Genomic DNA, 21,687 nt, shown 5'->3' with positions numbered 1-21,687 from the left:
GTGAATAAATATGGAAAAATTCACAGGGTATGAATACATTTACAAGGCACTGTAGTAGACTTATGTGTGTACAATTCACACTGCAGAGAAACACTAACAACAGATCTATTACTCTCATATTCTACCCCAGCGCATTAAAATTAGTGATAATGACTCCTCTACTTAACAAGGCAAGGGACGTTTTAATTAATAGGAAAATGTATTTTCTGCTGTCTGAACGTGGGGTGCATCTTAAGGTAAGGTGCATCTTATAGTCCAAAAAATAAGGTATGTGTATAGAGCAGGCTGTCAGACCAGGTTCAGGGGGAGTGATAACAGTGCACTTACTGTATAATGAGCAGTGACTAGTGATGGGCAAGCAATAAAATGCTCGGGTGCTCGATGCTCGGGTCGAGCAAATTGGAATGCTCGGGTGCTCAAACCGAGCAACGAGCCCAATGAAAGTCTATGGGAAACTCGAGCATTTTTCAGGCAGCTCCCCCGGCGGTCTGCAGAGGGCCTAAAAATTGCCAAAATCAATGGGAACAGTGCTCAAATGACATGGGAACAGCATGGGGAAGACCCCTGACTCCCAGGTCACTGCTGTCAACAACGTTGTCAGAGGTATTACGCCACTTTTACGGACTCACAATAAAACATACAAAAACGAAATCAAAATGGATTTTCCTGGGAAATATGTTAAGGAACATCCTTTACAGGGTAATGACTTGTATATAAGGCAAAATAAATATACAAAAACAAAAATGCTCCTCCACACCTTGGGCTATGTTCACATGTAGCGTTTTTGATGCGTTTTTGCACTTTTTCATTGCTTTCAACCAAGACAAATGCATTCACTGGTAATTGTCATTTTAACATTTTACAACCTTATCTGGCCATGTGGTGTATGACACATCATCAGACACATCCTGTTTCATTTATGATGGAGGAACTCTGAAAGTCACAAAGCCTATTTTTATAGGGCCATCAGGGTGCCCTTACTATTCTTAAAGGGCCAGCAGTCGGCCCTCGCTATTGTTAGAGAGCCATCAGCCGGCTATGCTTTGTTGTTCCCATTATTTACAAGTGGATCTTGTTAATTTCTGCTACCAGAGCTAAGGAAAGAGAGGAGATCTGTCCCTACGATAGAACTCAGCTGAATCCCTACTATGTAACAGGGAACCTGATCCTGTGATCAGACCTGCTAAAGTCCTAAGCTAGTCTGTACGGAGACCTATAGATGTGGGGAAGGAATCCCTACAAGTACTAAGGACTGGGAGGAAAATGGGACACCTCCTAACAGAAATAATAGCAGACAGACGAACAAACAAAATATATAGAACATAGAGGTCCGTAGACCAAGCAAACTAACAGAGTTAGATACAGAGCACAGGCTAGCTAGAAATTAGTTATACAATGAAGTCCAGCAAAGCCAGAAGGGCGGAGCAGGATTAAATAGGCCAACAAGGTCATGTGACCAGCAAAGGAAAAAACCTAAGAGCAAGGTTCTAACAGTACCCCCCCCTTCTAAGAGGATCCTCCGGATCCCCTAGGACCAGGCTTATCAGGAAATCTCCTGTGAAACGCTCTGATAAGTCTGGACGTGGAAACATCATCTGACCTCACCCAAGAGTTATCCTCGGGTCCGAAACCTTTCCAGGCCACAAGATACTGCAAACTACCTCTATACCGTCTAGAGTTAAGGATGCGAGAAATTTCATATTCCCCGTCCTCCACCATCGGAGGAACAGAGGCAGAGGCGTCACCATCCGACACAACAGCTTTTTTTAACAGAGAGACATGAAATACCGGATTAATTCTCCAGGAGGTAGGAACCTCCAACCTAACAGCAGATTGGTTGACAACCTGAAGCACCTTAAAGGGCCCTACAAACTTGGGACCCAATTTCTTAGAAGGAATCCTCAACCGCAGATTCCTAGAGGACAACCAAACCATGTCACCAACAGCGAACAAAACCTCCTGTCGTTTCCTATCAAAGTAGTCTTTAGATTTTCTGTTGGCCTCCTGAAGATTACCACGCACATCCGTCCAAACTCTCTCCAAATCACCGGAAAAATTCTCCTCCTCAGGCACGGCAGATCCCAACTTGGAGAACGACCCAAACGACGGATGTCTCCCAGAACAACAAAAAAAAGGCGAACAACCAGCAGAAGAAGATGTATGATTGTTCAGAGCAAATTCAGCAAGTGGCAGAAACTCAGACCACCCCTCTTGATTGTCTGCCACAAAACAACGCAAGAACTGCTCAACATCCTGGTTTTTCCTTTCTGTCTGGCCATTAGATTCAGGATGATATCCGGACGAGAACGACAAATGAACTCCCAACCTGTCACAAAAGGCACGCCAAAAACGAGCCACGAACTGAGGACCCCTATCAGAAACAATGTCAGTAGGAACGCCATGAAGTCTGACAATTTCCTTGACAAAGGCCTTAGCGAGAGTTTTAGCGCAGGGCAGTTTGACGAAGGGAACCAAGTGACACATCTTGCTAAAACGGTCCACGACCACCCAGATGACAGTAAAACCCTCAGAGGGGGGAAGGTCAGTTATAAAGTCCATAGCCAAATGTGTCCAAGGAGCACTGGGAACCTCCAAAGGACAAAGCAACCCCGCAGCAGGAGTATGTGAGGACTTAGATCTAGCACATATAGTACATTGACGCACCCACTTAATGACTTCCTTCTGCCATCCAGGCCACCAAAAACTGCGACCCACCAGTCTCTTGGTCTCAGAGATTCCGGGATGACCTGCCAACCGAGATTCGTGACACTCAACAAACAAATCTCTCCTAAAGGTCCCAGGCACAAACAACCTCCCATGAGGAGTGTTAGATGGGGCATTCTCCTGTGCTTTAAGAATCTCATCTTTCAAAACGGAGTCCAAAGCAGCTATCACAACACCTTCTTGTAAAATGTTCTCCTCTTTCTCAGCACCGACTATGGGAGAAAAACTGCGAGACAAGGCATCCGCCTTAACATTCTTAGTACCAGGGATGTAAGTAACGGAGAAATTAAACCGCGAGAAAAACAGTGCCCACCTAGCCTGACGGGCATTCAGGCGCTTGGCAGCATCAAGATATATCAGATTTTTATGATCCGTAAGAACCTGAACGGGAAATTCCGCACCTTCCAAGAAGTGGCGCCAGTGTTCAAATGCGAGTTTAATAGCCAATAATTCCCGATTACCAATATCGTAATTCAGTTCAGTCTCCGAAAATTTTTTTGAAAAAAAGGCACAGGGATGTAATCCATCCCCGTTATCCTGAGACAATACTGCGCCAACCCCCACAGAGGAAGCATCAACCTCAACCAAAAACGGCTTAGTCACATCAGGCTGCATAAGGATGGGAGCAGAGGTGAACCTCTCCTTGAGATACACAAAAGCTTCAATGGCCTCAGAAGACCACTGAACCGCATCAGCACCTTTCCTGGTGAGATCGGTCAGAGGTTTGACAATACTAGAAAATTTTTTATGAATTTTCTGTAATAATTGGCGAAACCCAAAAACCTCTGTATCGATTTCAAACCAATAGGCCTAGGCCATTCCTGTACAGCTTGAACTTTAACCGGGTCCATCTCAAAACCTTCGCTGGAGATAATGTAACCCAAAAAACTAATTCTCTGTACAGCGAACTCACATTTCTCCAGCTTAGCAAAAAGCGAATTGTCCATTAATAACTGTAATACCTCACGTACGCTCCGCCAATGAGACTCCAGATCCGGCGAATAAATCAAAATGTCATCCAAATACACAACCACATTTTTGCCGATCAAAGGTCTAAGGATGTCATTAATAAGATGCAGGAGCATTAGTAAGACCAAAAGGCATAACCAGGTTCTCAAAATGACCCACAGGAGTGTTAAAAGCAGTCTTCCATTCGTCACCCTCCTTCATGCGCAACAGATTGTATGCCCCCTTAAGGTCAATTTTAGAGAACCACTTGGCCCCCATTAACTGGTTAAACAGATCAGGAATCAATGGCAGTGGGTAAGGATTGCGTACAGTAATTTTGTTAATCTCACGAAAATCCAGACAAGGACGTAAACCGCCGTCCTTTTTTTTTACAAAAAAAAATCCAACCGCCACAGGAGACTTAGAGGGCCTAATGTGACCGGCGGCCAAACTTGTCTGTATGTATTCCTCCAAAGCCTTCCTCTCAGGAATAGTAAGGTTAAATAAACGACTTTTAGGAAGAGTCGCTCCAGGGACAAATTCAATAGAACAATCATAGTCTCTATGGGGAGGCAAAACCTGCGATTCCTTCTCAGAAAAAACTCTCCAAAAATCCTGAATAGGAACAGGCAATTCTCCCCTATCCAAAGCTGCAATACGCCCGTTACAACACTTGTCATAACATTTATGGCTCCAGGATTTAATTTCACTGGTAGACCAATCCAGTACAGGATTGTGAAATTTTAACCAGGGCAATCCCAATATTACTGGAGAAGGCAAGTTATTCAAAACTACCAAATCCAATTTCTCATGGTGAACACCATTAATAGTGAGAGGAAATTCACAGACCTTGAGAGTAATATTCTTCAAAGGGGAACCATCCACAGAAACCACAGCAATGGGGGATGATAAAGGTTCGGGTTTTAAATTGAGTCTTTCCAAGAATCCCCCATCAATTACATTCAGAGTAGACCCACAATCAACAAACACCCGAAATTCCATTAATTTTTCCTGAGCAATCGTGGAAGCAGCTAAAAATACACCCTTGGAATTTAAACAGACAATACGGGCATGACTGACCATTTTTTTTTCTTTCTTCATACGAAGCTCACAGCCTTTAATCAAATGACCAGATTTTCCGCAATAGAAACACAAGCCTTCAGAAAATCTACGGTCTTTTTCTTGAGAGCGAGGTGCCACCGATCCAATCTCCATCGGTTCACCACTGTTAGTACACACATTCTCATAACCAGAAACTGACATAGCAGAGGATTTGCTCTCATTAACCCTTGCACGCAGTCTCCTATCCACCCGTATAGCTAATTGCATAGCCTGTTGCAAATCTTCAGGTGTAGGATAAGCAATTAGCAGGTCTTTAACCCTTTCATTGAGCCCAGCAAGAAATAGACTTTTCAGAGCAGAATCGTTCCACCCTGTTTGAGTAGAACATCGACGGAAATGAGTACAATATTTTTCCACATTACCTGATCCCTGTTTCAAACGTCTCAACTCAGTCTCAGCTGATGCGACACGGTCAGGATCATCATATAATAGTCCCAAAGCAGAAAAAAAACTATCCACTGATCTGAAGCATGTATCACTAGGTTGCAAAGAAAAGGCCCACTCCTGAGGCTCTTTGCGCAAAAGTGACATTATGAACCCTATGCGCTGGGATTCATCCCCAGAGGACTTGGGTCTCAAACGAAAATACAATAAGCAAGCATTTTTAAATGAAAAAAATTCTCGGTGTTCACCAAAAAATAAATCCGGCAAACATACCTTAGGCTCCAAGAAATGTGCTCCAGGACAGTTACTCACGTGCTGACGGAGCTCGGCCACCTCCAGAGAGAGTCCCTGCAGGCGATGAGCCAAATCCTGAACCGACACCATGATGGAACAGAAAAATCTTTCCTTAGAGAATTTGCAGGCTGGACTTACTGTTATGTTCTGCTACCAGAGCTAAGGAAAGAGAGGAGATCTGTCCCTACGATAGAACTCAGCTGAATCCCTACGATGTAACAGGGAACCTGATCCTGTGATCAGACCTGCTAAAGTCCTAAGCTAGTCTGTACGGAGACCTATAGATGTGGGGAAGGAATCCCTACAAGTACTAAGGACTGGGAGGAAAATGGGACACCTCCTAACAGAAATAGTAGCAGACAGACGAACAAACAAAATATATAGAACATAGAGGTCCGTAGACCAAGCAAACTAACAGAGTTAGATACAGAGCACAGGCTAGCTAGAAAGTAGTTATACAATGAAGTCCAGCAAAGCCAGGATTAAATAGGCCAACAAGGTCATGTGACCAGCAAAGGAAAAAACCTAAGGGCAAGGTTCTAACAGATCTCCTATACTGTTATTGTTTATGCAGTGACTGCTAGGGCTGTCAAAAATTTGGAGGCACTGCAATGCCCACTGGAAGAGACGTAGAGGTCGGAGAGCCTCCTAAAAACAATGTTCCCATTATTAGGAAGTGGGTCTACCATAGTGTTTAACTATGCAGTGAATGCAAAAGCTGCAAAAAATTTGGAGGCACTCCAATGCCCCTTGGAAGAGACGTAGAGGTCGGAAAGCCTCCTAAAAACAATGTTCCCATTATTAGAAACTGGGTCTCCCATAGTGTTTTCCTATGCAGTGAATGCAAAAGCTGCCAAAAGTTTGGAGGAACTCCAATGCCCATTGCAAGACACGTAGAGGAGGTGATATGGTAGATATGGTGGTGAATGATATGGTGATGAAGGATGAGAAGAAGGAGGAGGACAAGAGCAAATAGACGAAATCAGGAAGCTTATACCCATGTCTGGGTGTGAAGACAGAGGTGCATGGGAATAGAATTAGACCTCACAAAAAAGACACTGTTTTTGAGTTTAGGTAACGCTGCTATCATTTGGTGGTGTTGAGAAGTCTGGTCCAATCCAGCCCTTGTTCATTTTTATAAGAGTCAGCCTGTCAGCATTTTCGGTTATAATTCCACCGGCAGCACTAAAAACCCACTCTGATAAAACGCTAGCGGCAGGGCAGGCCAGGCCCTCCAAGGCGTAGAGAGCCAGTTCAATCCATGTGTCCAGCTTGGATACCCAGTAATTATAATGCACAGAGGAATCACGGAGGACGTTGGTATAGTGGACAAGGTACTCCCTCACCATCTTCCCAAACTTTGCACTCCTTTTGAGAGTACTCCGCGCCTCAGGGCCTGTAAGATGGGAGAGTCTGAGAAAACTGTCCCAGAACTTTGACATTGTTCCCCTGCCTCTGCTGGATTGGAGTTGTGTCTCTCTTGCCTGTACTCCTTGGTTGTCCAATGAACTGTGACCTCTGCCGCCAGCATTTTCAGATGGGAATTTTTTTAATAATTCCGCAACAAGGACCTTCTGGTACTGCCCCATTTTAGCAGACCTGTCCGCCTCGGGAATAAGAGATAGAAAGTTCTCCTTGTAGAGTAGGTCTAGAAGTGTCACCAACCAGTAATGACTGTCATCGAAAATTTAGAGAAAGTGAGGGTCACGGGAAAAGCAGCGGAACATAAACTCAACCATGCGTGCCAGACCGCTAACAGCAAGACTTCCATGTCCAAGAGGACAACTGAACATGTTCTCCTCCTCTGCCTCTCTGTCCTAAGACCATCCACGCTGAACAGACGGTATGACAGTTGTGCAGGTAGTACCGTCTATAGCGCATGAAACTACCTCCTCCTCCTCTTCCTCATTGTCACCCAATCCACGTTGGGATGAGATGAGGCTGGGCTGTGTGTAATCACCCTGTATGGTTCCTTGCTCCATCTCATTGTGCTCCATCTGCAATGCATGCTCTTTGATTGTGAGCAGTCCTCAAAGTTTTGGAGGATGGTACATATGTCATCCATGTCCACTCCTTAGGTCTTATGTGTGGAGTCTGAACTGAATACCGACGGCCTTGTTGATGCTGATAGTCAACAACTGCCCTCTTCTGCTCACAAATCCTTCCCAACATCTACAATGTAGAGTTCCAACGCGTGGGGACATCATACACCATTTGGTGAGCCGGAAGCAGCAAACGCTGCTGAAACATGGCTAGGGCGGCGGAAGCTATAGGTGACTTTCTAAAATGGGCACACAGGCGGCATACTTTGACAAGCAGCTCCGGGTAGGTTTTGAGAAACTGCTGAACCACGAGGTTAAGCACATGGGCCAGGCATGGTACGTGTGTGAGCTCGCCTCACCTCAGAGCCGCCACCAGGTTCCGGCCATTGTCACATATGACCATGCCTGGCTGTAGGTTCAGCGGTGTCAGCCACAGATCTGCCTGCTCTTTCAGAGCTGTCCACAACTCTTCAGCATTGTGTGGTTTGTCACCTAAGCATATCAGCTTCAGCACAGCCTGTTGCCGCTTGGCCGAGGCAGTGCTGCAGTGGTTCAAGCTTGCGACTGATGTGGTCATTTCGGAGATGGATGCTGAAGAGGAGGAGAAGGAGGTGGTGCAGGAGCTGTAGAATGTGGGGGCAACCCTGATTGATCCAGGGCCCGCAATCTTCGATGTCGGGGGGACATGTTCCGTCCCAAGGTCCGACTGGGTCCCGGTTTCCACTATGTTAACCCAGTGTGCGGTCAGAGAGATGTACCGTCCCTGCCCACAAGCACTTGTCCATGTGTCCGTGGTTAGGTGGACTTTCCCAATAACTACATTGTTGAGGGCACGGCTAATGTTGTGGGACACGTGCTTGTGTAATGCAGGGACAGCACACTGGGAGAAATAGTGGCGGCTGGAGACCGAGTACCGAGGGACGGCCGCCGCCATCACGTTGCGGAAAGCTTCCGTCTCCACGAACCTAAAAGGCAACATTTCAAGCGCAAGCAGATGCGAAATGTGTGAATTTAGTAGTGACGCATGTGGGGCATTGGCTGCGTATTTGCACTTGCATTCCAAAGACTGGGGTAGGGACAACTGAACGCTGCACTGGGACAAGGACGTGGACGAGCTTGCTGATGGTGCTAGTTGAGAGTGTGCAATGAGAGGTGCAGGGCAGGAGGCATCTTTGCATGCGCCATGGACAGAGGATTGGCTTGCATGCACAACAGCGGAAGAAGCAGTGGTGCCACAAGCAGACACTGTTCCTGGACCCTGGGGTTTGGCCCAATTAGTCGGGTGCTTTGTTGCCATGTGCCTGATCATGCTGGTGGTGGTCAGGCTGGTAGTTTTGCTACCCCTGCTGATGCTGGCCTGGCAGGTGGTGCAAATGGCCTTTTTGGGGTTATCGGCAGAGTCTTTAAAAAACAACCAGACTCAGGAAGACCCAACATTTGTACTGGCAACTTCCGTCGTGTTGATTTTACGGGAACGGTTGCCCGCCTTCTGTCTGCGGCCACCACACTGCTTCTTCCTGCCTGTAGTGGTGCTACGCCTCCCTCCCCCTGTGTGCTGCTGTCCTTGCTCGGTATGTCCCCCTACCAGGTTGGGTCAGTCACTATATCAACCACCACCTCGTCTTCCACTTCCGCACCCTGGTCCTCCTCCTGACTTTTGGGCAATTGTGTTTCATCATCGTCCACCTCTTGTGACACTTTCCGTCGCCTTTGTGTGACCGTGGCTGCTCAAATATTTGGGCATTCCTACATGCGATCTCCTCTTGCCCCGCTTCAAGTGGACTGGGCGAGAGGCCCGAATCTATAAATGGAAAAGTGAACAGCTCTTCGGAGTGTCCAAGTGTGGGATCAGTTGTCTTCGGGCACTCGGCATGGTGGGAGGAAGGAGGATCAGGGTGAGGAATACGCAGTCCAGACTGATGGCTACTGAGACTTGACCATGTGGAAGACAGGGTGGTGGTGGTGGCTAAGTGACTGGAAGCATTATCTGCTATCCAACCAATAACCTTTTCACACTGCTCTGTGTTCAATAGTGGTGTTCTGCGGTCCTCTATTAAATGGGACAGGAAGGTCGAGCGAGGAGATATGGGTTTTTGTTGTGGCACAATTTCAGCTACCCCACGGCCTTGGCCTGGTCCTCTGCATGCACCATCATCACCATCACGTCCACTTCCCCGTCCCTTGCCACGCGCCTTGCCCATTTTAAATGGAGGACAATATTAAGCAAAGTTCACTACAAATGGCTGGATTTGAACCGCAGTGATATGTGATACGTGTGACAGAAAACCACAGTTTTAAATAGCTGGCCTGTAGGTATCTATTTTTAACAGTGAACTGGTGTCAATAACTTCGCTAAAACACTGCAACAAAATTTCAATGGAGGCCAGAAATGGCAGAATTTTCAGCGCGCTTATATGTGATCCGTGTGACGGACAAACCACAGTTTTAAATAGTTGGTGTAGGCATTTGCTCTGGTAGGCAGCGGCAGGGATGCAGTAAAGAGGCAACACACATAGGCTTAAAGTCCAAACTTCAGTGTTTTATTCACACTTTTTAAAAAAAAAACAGGAGGCAGAGAAAGAGGGGAAAAAACCCAACTTAAATATACTCCAACTTGGAGAATCCACTGGTCTCAGACTCACTTTTGCACGGGACGGGCTTAACTAAGCGGCCGCCTGGTCACCATTAGCGATGTGGTTAGTTGCAGACCACAGGCGACCACCAGGTGCCATTCCCAGGGTTGCTTGAATTTTGTCACCAACCTTTTACAAGTATCCAGACAACAATACACATTCACTCACTCCATCCTAGCACCTCACACACCCAGAGATTCCCCACTAACTGGCTTATGCAGGCTTGATTGCTGCAGCTGTGTATGTCAGGTGTTGCGCTGAAAACCTGGAGAACTAGGGAAAATTCAGGCCACTTTTTATTTTGCTTCTTCATGGACGCCTAGCCAGTAAAACAGCTGCAAAATTCGGTCTAGGGTTTTCTTTTGGCCCAAATGCCCACCCAGTACATGCGCATGCACTAGGTCCATTACCAGCCTACAATATGCCTTTGGTACTAGTAATCGCTCTACCATTTCGCCATGTATTTTTTCGACTCGATACAACAAGTCTCGGGTCACCTCAAAGCGTGGCAACACTGTGGCTGCCCCAGGTTGTTGGAGTTCCCCATTAATAAACAGCACGTTTTCCCTGGCCCGAACCAAAGTAGGGTCAGAGACTACTTAAGTCTGACAATTCAGGTCCTGGAGGCAAGTCTCCGGCCAACACTTCTATGGGAGAATTTTCCCCCTCCTCCAACAAAGTGGAGGTTACCCCTACTGCCAGCACCTCTTCCTCTAGGCCACCAGGCTCATACCCCACTTCTGGAGGATGTAAATTGGTTGCCACCGGTGTCGGCACTTTTTCACTGGGTGGGACAATTGTTGGCCAAAGTACAGAAAATAAAGGAAAGTCTCTTCTAATTATCAGTTCATCACCACCCCCACCTCGTGGCCCCGCCCCGCCGCTGGGGTGTTTATTACCACTTACACAGTAGGATAGTCCTTTAAGTCCCCATGTATGCACAACACCCCAATTTCCCGACCAGTGTACTCGCTGGTTTGTACTAGGTTGGCTCGTACCAGAGTCATGAGACTCCCTGAATCCAGTAGGGCCACAGATGGGGTACCCTCCACATCAACTTTACATGAATGTCCATTACTGGGACCCTCCGGGGTGCCAGTTGCACAAATCCGTTCGGCATAATGGGATTGGCGGTACCCAAAGTTTGTGTCCATGGGCTCAGACAGGTGGGGGCAGTCGGTTCTCATATGGCCTGGCTCCTGGCACCACCAGCAGACTATGGGGCCACTTTCTCCCCCAGAAAAGTCTTGAGTGGTCCTCCTGGGCTCCGCTCGCCGATCAGGAGTGGGGACTTAGGGGTTCTTCCTGTCACCTTCCGAGGAGTCCCACCCAGGAGCTCTTTGGTAGCCTCATATCGTTCTATAAGGTCCATCATCTGGAGCGCATCAGTAGGGGACGCCTGACCCATCCAGGACTGGAGGGAATGGGGCAAAGCCCTCCAAAATTTGTCGGTCACTATGCGGTCCAGCAAGGCCTTGGGATACAGTACCTCGGCCTGCAACCACTTTTGTATTAAATGCAACAAGTCATAATATTGTGACCGAGCCGTCTTGCAGGGGTTAAACACCCACTGATATACCCGCTTGGCCTGGACTAACACATTTACCCCAATCATGCCAGTATCTCACCCTTGACGATCATGTAGTCCGCCATCTGCTCATGGGGTAGGTCCTGATAGGCTTTGATCGGTCCTGGGGCCAGAAACGGAGCAATGACTTCTGCCCATTTGTCCTGTGATAGTCTCTCCCTCTCAGCCACTCTTTCGAACAACTCCAGATAAGTCTCAACGTCGTCAGATTTCTCCATTTTGGGGATCGCTGCACGAAACGCTTTCCGGACATGTCCTGCTACTGTTGATTAAATATCAGCTGCTGTTCCGCAGCCTGCTGCTGTTACATGGCCTCCATAAGCACTTTTAGCGTGGCCTCCATTTCTGCAGATTTCCCCAACTGGGTCTGCACCACTCCTTTCACCCAGGACATAACCTGGAGGCCAGAGCAAAAACAAAAACAGCACTGGCCTCAATACGATGCCCGCATTCTCCACCAATTGTAGGCATTTGCTCTGGTAGGCAGCGGCAGGGACGCAGTAACGAGGCAACACACATAGGCTTAAAGTCCAAACTTCAGTGTTTTATTCACACTTTTAAAAAAAAACAGGAGGCAGAAAAAGAGGGGATAAAAACCTAATGTAAATATACTCCAACTTGGAGAATCCACCGGTCTCAGACTCACCCTAGCAAGGGCTGGGGCTTAACTAAGCGCCTGCCTGCTCACCACTAGCGATGTGGTTAGTTGCAGACCACAGGCGACCTTTTAGCAAGTATCCAGATAACAATACACATACAGGCTCACTCCAGCCTAGCTTCTCACACACCCAGAGGTTCCCCACTAACAGGCTTATGCAGGCTTGATGGCTGCAGCTGTGTATGTTATGTGTTGTGCTGAAAACCCGGAGAACTAGGGAAAATCCAGGCCACATTTTATTTCGCTGGGAGAAATATACCTTCCATCCAGCACTATACCTTTCACTGCACCACACCGGCCTGTAGGTAACTATTTTTAACAGCGACCTCGTGTCAATAACTTCACTGACAAACTGCAAAAAAATTTCAATGGAGGCCAGAAATGGCAGAATTTTCAGCGCAATTATATGTGATCCGTGTGACAGAGAAACCACAGTTTTAAATAGATGGATTTTTAGCGCTGTAATATGGAAAGGATCTGGCTGTATTCTGCAGTGCCAACAAGCAAACGGAGCAGAAAAAAGGTGTTCTCTGGATTGCTTTTTAAGCAAATAATCAGGATTAAGATCCAAAAAAAAATTATTCCTGGCCCCTAATACCTGGGGCTAGTCCTACAAATATCTGTAAAAGCACCAGCAGCACAAAGAACTGGAATGGACCCTCTTGCTATATGCACTGCAGTCTGCCACATACACTGCCTGCCTAGCACTGATATCTATGCAGCTGGATTAGTCCTCAGAAGGACTGTTAGTTGAGATGGATATGTGAATAATATATGCTGGTATACCTAAACTAACTAAGAAACAAGCAAATCTCTCCCTAGCTCAGCAGCACCTCTCCCTACCCTGCCTGATTCCGGAGTGACTGTGACGAGCATTGCGGTGCCAGGTCTGATATAGACCTGATGACACTGTGTGGCCAGCCAATCACTGTAATGCCACAACCAACAAGGCTGCAGCATTACAGTGTGTGGCAGACAATCCCTGCATGTTCATTGGCGTTCTAAAGAGCGCGAAACATGCAGGGAGGGGACCCGAGCTCCCTTGGAAATACTTGGTGACCGTCGAGCATCTCGAGCAGTGAGATGCTCGGGCGAGCACCGAGCAGTAGCGAGTGACTCCTGCAATCTCCGTGCTGACTAGAAGAAACGACTGTAGGGAGAATGTAATATAACTCCCTTTTCTCCATGTAGGTCCCGTTCCCAGTAACACATGGTTACAACACTATTTGCCTGCAGATGAACACTAAAACTGCAGGTAAATAATATTTTTGGAGGTGACCGGTTCTCTTTACGGTTCTCTTACATTAAACTTGAAGAGAATAATTAAGGGCACAGTTACATTCAGAAATTAAATATATTGGCCGTATTGACCAAATCAAGCTCTTGTGTGTAGACATAGTGCTCACAAAAAGCATTAGGCAGGATAATATGATGTAAGAACGTGGGGAGTATATGTGTTTATTTTCTTCAAATTTAATGTAAGGCTTTGTGCCCATGATGCGTTTTTTAAGCGTTTCCGCAGCGGCAATAACTTAAATAGCTTAAAAAACGCATGGTAGAAGGCCTCCCATGGTCCCCAATGATAATCCGCATGTGCTGCGCACATGCTGCGGAAATTTCCGCTGCGGATTATCATTGCGGAAAAAAACGCAGCACTACCAATTATTTTGCGGAAGTGCTTCGTTTTCGCCGCCATTGACTTACATTAGAACGCGTGCATTCCGCTTCACTAGATAACCACATGCAGAATGCATGCGTTCCAATGTGCGGATGGTACCCGGGTGTGGAGGACCGGAGACTCTCCTCCGGACCCGGGTACCATAGAAACTGTAAGAAAAAGAATAAAATAAAAAATAAAGATTATATTTACCTTCTGGCGGCCCCCGCTCTCCTTGTCTGTGCTTGCCGGCAGCGCGCTGTGGACTGAAGGACCTGCGCTGACGTCATAGTCATGTGACGGGTCAAGCGACGCTGACGTAGGCAGGTCCTTCAGTGTACCGCTGCCGGCAGCCTGGACGGAGGGAAACAAGACACCGGGGGCCATCAGAGGGTAAGTATATATTTATTTTTTACCATTCTTTTAAGGTCACAGTATATAAATCCATGCCGGTTGCATGGATTTATATAGTGTGACCAAGTTGACAAGCATTTTCCAAGTGATGCTAAAATCGCTTGGAAAGCGCTTGTCAACCCGCATGCGGAAATGCAAGTGAAGAACGCTTCACATCCGCATGTCCCTGGCAAGAAAACGCATGTACAATCCGCATGTACAATCCACATGTACAATCCGCATGTACAATCCGCATGCGTTTTTTTCTGCCAAGGAGATGCAGAAACGTTCAGGAAAAAATCCTGAGCATTTCTGCATCGTGGGCACATAGCCTAAGCCCTTCAAGCTATTTAATGAAGGTGGCAGAGAGGGGATAACACCTATGGTGGTATAAGTTATTTATTTTATGGTGGGATATAGTTCTCATTTCAGTATTATTTCTTTTGTATACAGAATTGTCCAATACAAGACCAGACAGGATAAGAATTGGGTGGTATTGTCATACAAATAGTCATTAGGGCAATACAACTATGTTTTGGACCTGAGAGGAGAAAGAGTACTTGTTTTTCTTTTAATTTTGTGGGCCTCTCTGAAGAATGAGGTAGACTTTTTTAATACATCAGTACAATTTTTAAAGTTATATTTTAATACCTTCATGGTAAACCATCTTTCCCCTTCATTCATGAATACTTTGAATTGGTGGTGTACATACAGCAGGTGTAACTACAATAAAAATGTAATCCCAGATTAATTATTGGGGTGTTTGACAATATGTTTTCCTCCGGTATCATTAGACAATCCTGCATTCTAATTAAAAACTATATAATAATTAAACAAGTCACACATATTACCTTATTGAAAGTCTCAGTACAAAAAGTTCCAGAAATGTTGTTTCAATCAATAATAACTGGTCATCTTTTGAAAGGTCTGAAAATCCTGGTAGCTTTTGAGCCCATTTTTTGGAAATTTCAAAGGAGATAGTAAGAAGGCTATAGAATTGCTGAATGTGTTCTGTATCTGTGCTTGCAGTAGCTTGGTCACTATCAGCAGAGTACTATGTGCAAAAATATAAATACAAAGTTAGTGATTTGCACAATGTTAGTTCATTATTCACCACATCATGGTTAATCTATATTTCTAGAATCCATATATCACACTATATTGGAAGTATGACAACATAAAAATGAAATAAATCATTGCGGTCTATTGTCTAAATTCATAATTGTAAGTGTGAATTCACTATTTTCATTTATATTAGCTTCATGTGTGTTGCTCGTAGATAGTAACTAACTACCGTATTTTTTGGACTATAAGACGCACTTTTTTCCTCCAAAATTTTGGAGAAAAGTGGGGGGGTGTCTCATAGTCCGAATGTGGTTATATCTATACAGTACAGACCAAAAGTTTGGACACACCTTCTCATTTAAAATTTTTTCTGTATTTTCATGACTATGAAAATTGTACATTCACACTGAAGGCATCAAAACTATGAATTAACACATGTGGAATTATATACTTAACAAAAAAGTGTGAAACAACTGAAAATATGTCTTATATTCTAGGTTCTTCAAAGTAGCCACCTTTTGCTTTGATGACTGCTTTGCACACTCTTGGCATGCTCTTGATGAGCTTCAAGAGGTAGTCATCGGAAATGGTTTTCACTTCACAGGTGTGCCCTGTCAGGTTTAATAAGTGGGATTTCTTGCCTTATAAATGGGGTTGGGACCATCAGTTGTGTTGTGCAGAAGTCAGGGGGATACACAGTTAATAGTCCTACTGAATAGACTGTTAGAATTTGTATTATGGCAATAAAAAAGCAGCTAAGTAAAGAAAAACGAGTGGTCATCATTACTTTAAGAAATGAAGGTCAGTCAGTCCGAAAAATTGGGAAAACTTTGAAAGTGTCCCCAAGTGCAGTTGCAAAAACCATCAAACGCTACAAAGAAACTGGCTCACATGAGGACCGCCCCAGGAAAGGAAGACCAAGAGTCACCTCTGCTTCTGAGGATAAGTTTATCCAAGTCACCAGCCTCAGAAATCGCAGGTTAACAGCAGCTCAGATTAGAGACCAGGTCAATGCCACACAGAGTTCTAGCAGCAGACACATCTCTTCAACAACTGTTAAGAGGAGACTTTGTGCAGCAGGCCTTCATGGTAAAATAGCTGCCAGAGCTCTGCAAAATGACCTCCAGCAGGCCACAAATGTGCATGTGTCTGCACAAACGGTTAGAAACCGACTCCATGAGGGTGGTATGAGGGCCCGAATTCCACAGATGGGGGTTGTGCTCACAGCCCAACACCGTGCAGGAAGCTTGGCATTTGTCACAGAACACCAGGATTGGCAAAGTCGCCACTGGCGCCCTGTGCTCTTCACAGATGAAAGCAGGTTCACACTGAGCACATGTGACAGACGTGACAGAGTCTGGAGACACCGTGGAGAGCCTGCAACATCCTTCAGCATGACCGTTTTAGCAGTGGGTCAGTAATGGTGTGGGGTGGCATTTCTTTGGAGGGCCGCATAGCCCTCCATGTGCTTGCAAGAAATAGCCTGACTGCCATTAGGTACCGAGATGAGATTCTCAGACCCCTTGTGAGACCATATACTGGTGCGGTTGGCCCTGGTTTCCTCCTAATGCAGGGCAATGCCAGACCTCATGTGGCTGGAGTGTGTCAGCAGTTCCTGCAAGATGAAGGCATTGAAGCTATGGACTGGCCCGCCCGTTCCCCAGACCTGAATCAGATTGAGCACATCTGGGACATCATGTCTCGCAATACTGACCCTCATTTTGACTTGTTTTAAGGACATTACATCAAAGTTGGATCAGCCTGTAGTGTGTTTTTTCCATTTTAATTTTGGGGGTGACTCCAAATCCAGGCCTACATTGGTTAATAAATTTGATTTCCAATGATGATTTTTGTGTGATTTTGTTGTCAGTACATTCAACTTTCTCATGGTTATTGGTTGGGTGAAGCCATTTATTGTAAAACTACTGTGTTTTCTCTTTTTTAAATTTTAATGACAACCAAAGACATCCAAATGACCTTGATCAAAAGTTCACATACCCCAGTTCTTAATATCGTATATTGCCACCTTTAACATCAATGACAGTTTGAAGTCTTTTGTGGTAGTTTGGATAAGGTTCTTTATTTTCTCAAATGGTAAAGCTGCCCATTCTTCTTGGCAAAAAGCCTCCAGTTCCTGTAAATTCCTGGGCTGTGCAGCATGAACTGCGCACTTGAGATCTCCCCAGAGTGGCTCAATGATATTGAGGTCAGGAGACTGAGATGGCCACTCCAGAACCTTCACTTTGTTCTGCTGTAGCCAATGACAGGTTGACTTGGCCTTGTGTTTTGGATCATTGTCATGTTGGAACGTCCAAGAACGTCCTATGCATAGCTTCCGGCCTGATGAGTGCAAATTTGCCTCCAGTATTTGCTGATAACGTGCTGCATTTATCTTTCCTTCAACTTTTACCAAGTTTCCTGTGCCTTTGTAGCTCACACATCCCCAATACAACTGCGATCCACCTCCGTGTTTTACAGTAGGAATGGTGTTCCTTTCATCATAGGCCTTGTTGACCTCTCTCCAAATGTAACGTTTATGGTTGTGGCCAAAAAGTTCAATTTTGGTCTCATCACTCCAAATTACCTTGTTCCAGAAGTTGTAGGCGAGATACTTTGTGGCATTTGCGCAGTAATGGCTTTCTTCTGGTGACTCGACCATGCAGCCCATTTTTCTTCAAGTGCCTCCTTATTGTGCATCTTGAAACAGCCACACCGCTAGTTTTCAGAGAGTCCGGAATTTCAGCTGATGTTATTTGTGGGTTTTCCTTTTGCGTCCCGAACAATTTTCCTGGCAGTTGTGGGCGAAATTTTTGTTGGGCTACCTGACCGTGGTTTGGTTTTTACAGAGCCCCTGATTTTCCATTTGTTAATCACTGTTTGAACGCTGCTGACTGGCATGATGAATTCCTTGGATATCTTTTTGTATCCCTTTCCTGTGTTATACAGTTCAACTATCTTTTCCCGTAGATCCATTGACAATTCTTTTGCTTTCCCCATAACTCACAATTCAGAAACGTCAGTGGCTGGATGAAAGACGCAACAGTCTGTCTGGATCCAAGAAACTCACTCAGCTTTTATGAACACACACACACTGATTACAAGCAAACAGGTCACAGGTGAAGATGTTACCTTTAGTAGCCATTCAAACCCATTTGTGTCAAATTCTGTGCATGTTATCAGGCCAAAATCACCAGGGTATGTGAACTTTTGATCTGGGTCATTTGGATGTTTTCGGTTGTCATTAAGATTTAAAAAGAGAAAACTCAGTAGTTTGACAATAAATGGCTTCACCCAACCAATAACCATGAGTGGAGAAAAAGTTTTTTTGTTATCATTCATATTCTCTGAAACAAGGCCAAGAAAGCAAAAATTCTGCCGGGAAATGTAAACTTTTGAGCACAACTGTATATATATAATATATATATACTGTGGATGTGGATAGGTGCCATGCATACCAGGATGAGGGGTGCCATGCATACCATGGTGAGGGGTGTCATGCATACCAGAATGGGGATCAGGGGTGCCATGCATACCAGGATGGGGGGGGGGGTGCCATGCATACCAGGATGGGGATGAGGGGTGCCATGTATACCAGGATGAGTATGAGGGGTGCCATGCATATCAGGATGGGGGATTGGGGTGCCATGCATACTAGGATGGGGATTGGGGTGCCATTCATACCAGGATGGGGGATTAGGGAGCCATGCATACCAGGATGGGGATCGGGGCCACGTATAACAGGAAGGAGGGGGCCATATATACCAGGATTGGGATAATAAAAGAATTGAGGGACATTACCCGTATAACAATGTCAGAAGCAGACCCCTCCCCCTTAACAGGGCATCATGACCAGATTTTTTGATAACATTTTTTTCTATTTTCCTCCTTTAAAACCTACGTGCGTCTTATGGTCCGGTGCATCTTATAGTGCGAAAAATATGCGGCCCCTGAGGCTCTGTTGTGTGGCCCTCGGGCCCTTGAGACAATCGTGTCCAGTGAGTCAGCGCTTCTTTTGAAATGAATGTGTGTCCAGGGATGCACATTCAATTGAAATGTACTGCAGTACAGAAACCAACTCTCTGCAGCTTAATACCAATACCAGCCACCAGCCAATCAGAAGCCAGCAGCTGATGTCAGCATTCTGGCATGACTGCACCTGACATCATTGCTAAGTACACTGATGAGACCTGGATGTGGACATTTCTATAAGATGGGATCAAGATGGGAAGATTACTATAAGATGGGACCAGGATGGGGACATTACTACAGGACAGTGGACATTATTACAGGATTGGAGACATCATTACAAGATGGGGGACAGAATTACTATATGGGGCTAATTGTAAAACTATATTACTGTATGGGGCTGATTGAGAGCAAAAAAAAGCAAATCATTTAAAAACAAATGTAAAACAAAGAATGAAAAAATAATGGAATAATATTTGTCCACTTAGAATGCTGTTTAATGTAAAAATGTAAGTAAAAGAGAAGACCTATAAAACAAAAAGATGATCAAAAAGTAATTTAGAAAAAAAATGGTATCACTGAAAACGTTTTCTTCTCCCTCATAGAACATGGCCCTTCATATTCACATTTTTTCACTGTGCGGCCCATTTACCCGGCTGAGTTTGAGACCCCTGCCTTAGAGGATGGGTTCCATGATTAAATGTTTTATTCTACGGGTTAAGAATAACAAAATTAGCTCTACTTACTCATCTTTGCTCTAGAAATATCATTCCACAACTGCCCCGAATCTTTGTTGGCAGTGATATTAACGTGACTGAAAAGCCCAGTGATTGGCTGCAGAATTCACATACAGCGACAACACCACTGCAGCTCATTAAAAAAGACCAGGGGTGGAGGCAGAGAGGAATCGCTGGAGAAGCCATTGGTGATTATAGCCAATTTTAATTTTTATAACCTCCCTAAGCCCATAGAATGAAAAGAAGAATTGCTGATGATTTAACTGCTATGAGAGATAAAATGTGCACTCTTACTGTCATATATCGAGGTATTCTTTGTTCTATTGAGGGTGGGACGATGAGCAGTAACATTTCTAATCACTATGGCATATTATAAGGCTGTTTGACAACTCATGGATCATGAAATAAGTTTTGGTCTCTTCAGTTTTGATGATTCTGTGAAGGTTGACAAAAGCATATGTGGCATTTATACATTATAATTTGGAACTTTTAAGTTTAGAAGTTCCTTGAGTCAGACTTTTTGGCATTAACATCCATCCATTCTGTTTTAGAAAATGTTATGCCCTTGAGGGTAAGGTTTTGGATGGCATATTTACAGTGTGTCGGGAGTTTCAAAAATATATAAATATGGGGAATGTGACAAGGTCACTGGCAAAGTACTGGAGAGAAGATATGTAACACTAAGATTGTTAGCTCCAGTGATATAAACAGAAAAAGTGTTCAAGAACACAAAGTATAGAAAGGGGTTAATCAGCCATCTTAGTGCTAGGGTGATTAAAACACCTGTAGGAAGGGAGGAACTCAGAGGATAAAATCACAGCCTTTCAGAGCATTTGGTGTGGGGAGGGCCTGGAGGCACAAGTTCTGGAGCTGTGGTTTGCATGTTAATGAAAGCTAAACCTTGGATTGCTTTGTTCCTGAAGCGGGCGGTTACCCGTAGCAACAAATATTGTGCCATATGTTATGGTTAGGTTTTGTTTTTCCAGTTAGGCCAGGAAGGTCGTGTTTGCTTTTGCTAACATTGCTATAGCTTATGCAGTGCCCTTAATAAACTCAGCAGAAGATTTAAAGAGATAGTGTTCCCATATGTGCAACCAAGTGAGCCGATCTACCACAGTTGATGGAGAGTGAGGGCTAGATGCCCAGGAAGCAAGTGTGAAGGCTATTGACAGACTGAATGTTCTGATTGAAGGTGGCTGTGAGCATGGAACATCGGTCAGACAAAATGGGGGAGCTGAGCAAGCACCTGGTCCAAAGCCAACACCAGCAGCAACTGCAACAGCTAAAGCAGCACAGAGAGCAGCTACAGCAGTAGAGGGAGCAGCAACAGCTGGCACAACAGGAAACAAGTACGCTGCATATGAAATAGCTGCAGCAGCAGCAACAGCACCAGCAGCAGCTCCAACAGCAGCAGCAACAGTACCAGCAACAGAGCCGACAACAGCAGCAGCAGATTAATTTACTCACAGAGGCGGT

General features: G+C 45.2%; 1 protein-coding gene across 1 annotated transcript in view; it reads right to left on the bottom strand.

Annotated features, from left to right (window-relative positions):
• Positions 1-21,687, bottom strand: part of NR4A3 (nuclear receptor subfamily 4 group A member 3) — a 223,361-nt gene that overhangs the window by 119,465 nt on the left and 82,209 nt on the right. The window contains exon 6 of the mRNA XM_073678412.1: positions 15,295-15,497. Coding sequence (XP_073534513.1) covers positions 15,295-15,497 — 203 coding nt within the window. The remainder of the gene's footprint in view (positions 1-15,294; positions 15,498-21,687) is intronic.

This window comes from Phyllobates terribilis, unplaced genomic scaffold, assembly GCF_046119375.1.
Source record: "Phyllobates terribilis strain yellow unplaced genomic scaffold, ASM4611937v1 Scaffold_4__5_contigs__length_816908805, whole genome shotgun sequence".
NCBI classification, from domain to species: Eukaryota; Metazoa; Chordata; class Amphibia; order Anura; family Dendrobatidae; genus Phyllobates; species Phyllobates terribilis.
Note: the sequence above shows the minus strand (reverse complement) of the source record. Positions and strands in the feature narration are given on the sequence as shown.